This window comes from Crocodylus porosus, unplaced genomic scaffold (assembly GCF_001723895.1).
Source record: "Crocodylus porosus isolate Cpor-Errol unplaced genomic scaffold, CroPor_comp1, whole genome shotgun sequence".
NCBI classification, from domain to species: domain Eukaryota; kingdom Metazoa; phylum Chordata; order Crocodylia; family Crocodylidae; genus Crocodylus; species Crocodylus porosus.
In genome coordinates this window covers 12,368,737-12,375,623 of record NW_017728932.1, presented here as the reverse complement: position 1 = coordinate 12,375,623, position 6,887 = coordinate 12,368,737, and the positions used below count along the sequence as shown (strand labels likewise).

The 6,887-nt window shown below is 49.8% G+C and overlaps 1 protein-coding gene across 2 annotated transcripts; it reads right to left on the bottom strand.

Annotated features, from left to right (window-relative positions):
- Window positions 1-1,603: 1,603 nt before the first annotated feature.
- Window positions 1,604-6,872, bottom strand: DYNLL2 (dynein light chain LC8-type 2). 2 transcript variants are annotated; one of them, XM_019545614.1, is made up of 3 exons: window positions 6,731-6,872; window positions 3,675-3,813; window positions 1,604-1,880 (listed from the first exon to the last, which is right to left on the bottom strand). In XM_019545614.1, the coding sequence occupies exons 2-3, from the start codon at window positions 3,804-3,806 to the stop codon at window positions 1,743-1,745; spliced, it is 270 nt and encodes an 89-aa protein (XP_019401159.1). In that variant the 5' UTR covers window positions 3,807-3,813; window positions 6,731-6,872; the 3' UTR covers window positions 1,604-1,742. The 2 variants fall into 2 exon arrangements, with proteins under 2 accessions (XP_019401159.1, XP_019401158.1); XM_019545613.1 differs by lacking the exon at window positions 6,731-6,872 and adding an exon at window positions 4,902-5,049.
- Window positions 6,873-6,887: the final 15 nt, after the last annotated feature.

Sequence of the window (6,887 nt, the reverse complement as noted above, 5' to 3'; positions counted from 1 at the left end):
AAAAAAAAAAAAAATAGTAATAGAAAGAACCAAAACCTTTTCCTTTTTCTATGAAGAGTGGAGTTGACTAGACAAGACCACTGGAGTGCCCCAGTTACTCCAAGGCACATCGCCCTCCCCAGACCAGGAGATTTCCATCAACATGAAATAAGTTGACAACTACATTCTTTCTAGTTACAACATGATTCTATCAATATTACAAAATTAGGCATACTTTGGATTTTGCACAGTCTACAGAGACGAGAAGGACTTTTACTTCGGGAAGCAGTTGGCCTGGGTCATTGAGTCATTTCACAATTAAAACAGCTACCCTCTTCCCCTCCCCCCGGAAAAGCACTAAAACAAAAGCATGGCATGTTACTTTCCATGAGCCAAGTTCATCTTGAACTAGTTAGGAATCGCTAGCCCTAAAACCAAGCTTGCTCCAGTCTGGAGTTTTGTCTACATTAGCAACCAATAAATAAGATCTTGCTGCAAGCACCAGAAAGTCTGCTGAAGCCACAGTATATATATTTTTTTAACCTTTTGCGACAACCCAAAAAGAAAGAGGGGCTTCCTGCGATGGAAGAGTCACTACACACTAAGACAACACCGCAGAGACCACTGGAGACCAGAACATTTTCCTGCCTTTAAAGCAGATGTTGTTTCTTTCACACAGCAGCACACGTAATCTGAACTTGGTACTGTGCTCAAGAAGATGCAAATCAGAACACAAGAGCTGTTCACAGATCATCGTCTCCAACAGCTATCATGGAAAGACAGTGACTATCTACAGGTCTTCCATAGGATTACAGGGACTCCTTCCCTTTAGGAGAGAGGATTTAGGAGGGCAGATTTGAGTTAAGGCAGCATTGAGACAACTTGATAAGGACATGCCGAATCAAACTGTTCAGGTTGCCTGCTGTCAGCCATCACCGATTTGGGGACAGATCAGTTGGCCAGCATTAGGTCTCACCCATTAAGAGATCAGGATTACTAACACAAAAGCTGAGGCCAGAGGACATCCTCCCACAAAAGGTAACTACTTAATAAAAAGGTGGGGATCTCAGATCTGTTTTAGGCCAAATCCAAGATTGTGGCTGTGGACACTTTATGTTACAGAGAACATCAAGGACCGGTTTTCAGTACTAAAACACATGGTCCTAATGTGGCAATTGTTTGGATCAGAGCCTTACTGAACAAAAGCCACCGCACTACCTTCTAGCTTCTTCCCCTTTCACCGCTGAGCCTCTAATGACAGTCAGCTTCACACAGCCTCCACACCTACCCTCCAGACTATCACTGGAAAGGAGCACTTGTGTTCCTCCTTTATGTTAGGCTGCTTGAACTCACAACAGGGGCTTTTTGGTCTGCCAAATATAAAAGAAGTTCCCCAGTCTTACCAAAGAAGAAGTTACCACTGAGGGAGCTGTTGTGGAATAGTTTTATTTCTTCCCACTTAAAGGCCATTATTTAAGCATTTACAGTTTTCCTAGTGCAATACAACCAAACCCACCCCCCAAAACCAAAAAAAAAAACCCAAAAACAAAATAAAAACGAAAAACCCAAAAAAGAAAGAAAAAAAAGAAAAAAAGAAAAAGATGCCGCCTTCTTCCCAGGCAACTAAACAGAAGTAGATTTTTACTGCAACATATACACATTAAATAGAGTATACAGTCCATGCAGCGGCACAGCCATGTTAAAGGGAATCTTGGCTTCAGCCATCAGTGCATTACAGTCCAAACTTTGCTTGCTCCTACTTCCTATCCAGACTTGAAGAGAAGGATTGCAACCTGACCCAAGTAAAAATAGATGAAGTGCTTTGTCTCGTGTGTTACATAGCTGCCAAAGTTTCTGCCAACAATGCAGTGCCAAGTTGGGTTGTATTTCTTGTCGAATTCCTAGAGGAGAAAGGAAAAAAAAGAGAGAAAAGAGTACAGCAGTTAAAGGCCAAGAAAACCCACAACTGAAGTAGCTCAAAACACATTCTTAGCTGTGCATGCTGGAGGCATTTGTCAGAATCTACCTCTCAGCTAGGATTTCCCCGCTGCAAGATAGCACATACTTTTGAAGCTATAGTAAGCGGGACAGACTACACCAGTGTGTGAAAGGGGTCTTATGACAGGAGCCCTCTTTAAACAGATTCTCACACATTTTCAGAGCAGCAGATTTCAAGCATCCCAGTTGTACTTGAGCCGCACGTGTAGGCTGGGTCCATGCAATACTTATCCATTCCCGTTCCAAGCCCACGCACAGAAACAAGAGTCTCTGTGGTGCTTGTCCTAGTAAGGCATTAGAGCTTAAAGGTCACCTGACAAGCAAGGACTCAAGCATCTGCTGTTCTGGCTTTTTTTGCCATGAATTCCTGAAGGCCTCACACAGAAGAGTTCCCAACATATGCAGACAAGAACACGCATATCATCTGCCCTGGCAAGAATGAGGCCTGAACCTGGGTACCTGAAGTGGTTTCTTCTTGTTTAGACCCAAATTTATCCCTTCTGAACTGAGACAGGGTCATTAGAAATTCAATCCTCTTACCTTTACTCTCTCTCAAGATCAATCCCCCCCCCCAAAAAAAATTTTTTAAATGGGAAATGTTGAATGTTTCCTGAGTATCAAATCAACAGGTTAACAAGCAAGCAGGAAGCCAAGCTAGAAAACCTCAGATCAGATCTTATACAGAGAGAAGAGAACCCCTGCGGATAACTTTTACAGCAGGGAGAAAACAAAGTACCACACCTGCCTTCCAACAGAACAGAAAATGCAGCAAAAAGAGAAGCAAGTCAGTGTCCAACAAGACACTAGTTACTTATTTTTGCATCCCATTTTGGAGTGGAGCACCCACAAACTGCTTTGGATTGGCACCTCTTGACCTAGAAAGGTCAGGTTTTAAGATGGATAACCTTCAAGCCTTAAAATTGCTCTACTTTTAGATTATGATGGAGCCACACTAGTTCCAGGTACAACAATCCATTTTTGCCCTTCAAGAAGTATGTTCTTCCAAGTGCTCTTTCCTTGTCTGAGACCACCCCCCACCCCATACAAACTAACTGCATGTGAAATGCTACCCAAGGGACATGGCAAACTGGGGTTATAATCTGAAATGGGTTAGAATCTAAAAGTACCCTGAAATATAGCTGGGTGAAGCGATGCAGACTACACTGGGATGCTGACACTGGTGCATCAACCCAAAGCTCTAGGGACCTGAATCAGAACCCAGGACAGAGAAGAGGCAGCTTGAAGAAGGCAGCAACAGGTAGATGGCACTGTATCAATGGTTTAGCGCAGAAGAGCCAAGCAGTGCAAGTGAATGCCATCTGAGAACCCTGGTTACCGACTTCCAGCTAGTCAGAGCACAGGGTTTGAATTAAGCTGCTTTCCAACAGTGCACGAGTATACCCAGGTCACAGTGGAGAGCCAGCTGCAGCCTCCCTTCAGGCTACTGTCAGGAAGCATCTCATGCCAGCCTAGCACTTGACAGAGCAGCAGAAACTCTGCCACAGCTTTCCTGCCTGACCTGATCATGTCCCTTAGTCCCTCAGCTCCCATCCCTAAAATGAGGTTAAATAGCATCTCTCAACAGCTTGCGAGGATGGGAAGCTGGCGATTGCAAGGTACCGTTACCAGTGGCAAGGGCTAAATAGCTAAGAGGGTTAGCTGCAACACGACCAGGTCATTTTGTAGCGGCACAATACCTTCTTTATATATGCTGCTATGTCTTTCTCTATGTTGTACTTCTCCATGGCCTGCGTGGCACAGTCTACAGCATCCTGCTGCATGTCCTCGGACATGTCCGCATTCTTGATCACAGCCTTTCTGTCAGACATCGTGAACCTAGGGCAGAACACAGCACTGAGACTCGCACAGGAGTTACAGGTTGTTATAAGATGCACTAGATGTCATTTGGGGGAGAGCTAGTGGCTTAGATCAGGAGTGGGCAACCTGCAGCATGGGTGCTACAAGTGGCTTCAGCAGCCTGGGTGTGCAACATGCAGCAGATTGGGGTAGGGGCAGGCAGCACAGAAGCAGAAAGCAGATCATCAGATCAGGCAGGGAGCATGGGGGAGGAAGCAGAAAGCAGAGCATCAGCTCAGGTAAGGACATTCAGGAGAAGGTGCAGGGCTAGCCTGTGGCACACCCACCAAAAAGGTTGGCCTTCACTGGCTTAGATGGTAGGTTTACACCCCATGCCGCTTTGTCCAGGATCTGGACACTGGCACACTGCATAGCAATCCTAGACTGCTAGTACATTCCTGGAAGACTGCAGTGGAGCAAGTGGTACTATGAGACTGAACGACAGACAGCCACATCTCACCTGCATCAAAGAAGAGTTTTAACCTAATCCTATGCAGATTTATTCTACTCTTGAATTATAGCAGCACAGCAATCCTGCACAGCAGCAAGTGGCAGCTACAGCCAACCTTGCTTTCCCACCCTTATCCAAGGGCTGGAAAGGATCTATTCACATGGCCATACAAGACGGCAGCCCCCTGCACTACGCTCACCTCCACACCCATTCCAAGTACGCATGTCAAATGGTTACGGCAATAGGGGCAGTGTTTCACTCCAGCTCGAGTCACGTTTTGCAAGTCACGTTCGCACGTATTTCTGACCTGAACCGAAGCAGTTTGGGGGCCGCTCTACCTCTCACTATATGCACCATGGAGTTTTGGCTTTTGCTGCCTATGCCGGGCAAGCTTCTTCTGCTTCTGGGTTGCAGACAGAGCTAGGCTAGCAGAGAGGACTGCAGACTTATTCCCCGGAAAGAGGCCATTTTCTTGGCTTGTCATCTCCTCTGCCCTTCCCTCCTCCCCCAGGAGCCAGCCCTGTTCTAGAACAGTCACTGCCTGCTCATCCCACCCCAGCCTTCAAGGAGCCTGGACCACGGCCGGCTGGAACGAGCCGTTTAACCAGCGCCGTACCACGCACGGACATTTCGGTTGAACCCCCAATCACTGAGGTTGCTCATATGCATTTGATCCAACTGGGCTACAAAGAGTTGCTGCTGAACAGCTCCAGATCTGCAGCCCTGCTCCCCAAGCGCTTGCTGGAACAAGCCTGCAAGTTCAAGGGAAAGCCTCAGGTTTATTAGTCATCCTGATATGCCACCCAGGTGATACACAACTCCATCTAATGCCACAGTGTACCGCCCACTTCAGACTCAGCTCTCCACCATTATTTTGGTGAAGCGAGGAACAGAAGATTGGGTTTAGGATGAGGGGATTCACCTAAAGGGCACCTGAAGAGTTATTTGTAGGTATCTTCAGAGCTAAAAATGTCACTGTCACCCCAAAGCTTCGATACCACCTCTTTGGAGAGCATCAAGCGAGGCTCACAGTGCCACAGTGCTTGATGCTGGTAGTACAGCTCAAAAAACCCAAAAAGCACTGAGGGTTTTTTTTTTTGGTACAGAGACTGCACAGTTCCCAATTAAGGAGCAAAATCCAATGATGTTTCCTGGAGCAGCCCCCCAAAAGCTGGAGGAGTAGCTTTGTTACAGCAATGGAAGGAGCTGGCTATCCACAAGCCAGTTACATAAGAGCAGCCCGATGGCTGCGATCCTCCAGTTCTTTGCTCTTTCAAGACTTTATGCTATGCCCCGAGCTACACATTTTTAGCTCCGCTGCTTAACAGAGCCCACCTGCCACCGTCCAGTGCTATGGTGTGCGTGTGTTCGATTCTGCTGGATGCGATTCACCAGGGTTTTACAGGATCAGGGCCCACCCCTCCATGCTGTCAGGGCTTCTGCTACTATTGTGAGAAAAGCCTGGGGGGGCAGGGGGGAGTGTGTAGATCAGGAATCAGGCAGGAGAGCCATACACAGCCCAAAGGGGAGGACTGGAGGCTGCATCTCCTCTTTGTAGTCGAGTGAGGAGCAACCTGCACAAAGCAGCTTCATGGGGACCAGCCTGCCCAGCCCTAGTGGCACCAGCGCTGCAGCAGCACAGGCCCTGGGCAGATGCCGCCTGCATCCAGCCCCCAGCAGTGGGACTGGCACCGCCTGCCAGGGGGAGGCTCCCACCTGCCCTTCGGGAGAGGCAGAAACCGAGGCCCGGCTCTGTGGGCACAGAGCCCGGGAAGGGGCTGGGGCTGGGGCTGGCTCCGCGCCCTCTGCTTTGCGGGCAGCCCTGGGCCAGGGGCTGCACAGATGCAGGGGGCAGCACACCCACGGCAGCCCCTCCTCTCCCCCAGCCAAGCGCAGGAGCAGGGGGAGGCCCCTTCAGCCCAGGCCTCCAGCTGCTTTGTCCTGGCCGCTGCCCAACGGGAGGCGGTGTCTGTCCCTGGGGCCCAGCAGGGTGTGTGTGGGGCGGGGAAGGTGCGACCTTCATCAGGGAGCCCTGCATGGCCGTGACCTTGCCTCCCAGCAATGCCACCAGGCCAGGAGGGGGACACAAGTAGACCAAAAGGGGTGAGGGCAGCACCACACCCCCAGGCCCTGCAAGGGGACCCCAATGCAATGCCATGCAGCTCCACACAATGCAACGCAACAATGCATGGCACTGCTTAACAAAACATTTCATGCAAGGCAACCCAACGCAAGGCAATAACGCAATGCAAGGCGACCCAGCGCAACGCAATGCTGCGTGGCAAGGCAACCCCACGCAATACTGCATGGCAAGGCAACGTTTAGCGCGATATTTAATGCAAGACAACCCAACGCAAGAAAGCAATGCCTAACGTGATGTTCAACGCAAGAATGCAATGCGATGAAATGCTGAATGCAATGCTGTGCCCCCCCAGCCCCGCTCACCTTCACAGTGCTGGGCACGGCACGAAGAAAGCGGCAGCGGCGGCAGCGGCAGCACCCACCCGCAGCGCCCCCCTGGCTGCAGCAGCCGCCGGCCGCGGAGTCGGGCTGAGGGCCGGGCGGGAGCGGGAGCGGGAGCGGGAGCGGGAGCGGGTCGGGG

Bases quoted from the DNA above. Each gene is read 5' to 3' on its own strand.
- DYNLL2 (XM_019545613.1), bottom strand. From the start codon at position 4,954: ATGCATATGAGCAACCTCAGTGATTGGGGGTTCAACCGAAATGTCCGT. The intron at 3,814-4,901 runs GTACGGCGCTGG...GTTCTGCCCTAG, and splicing joins AACCGAAATGTCCGTGCGTG to GTTCACGATGTCTGACAGAA. The intron at 1,881-3,674 runs GTATTGTGCCGC...TTTCTCCTCTAG, and splicing joins TAGCAGCATATATAAAGAAG to GAATTCGACAAGAAATACAA.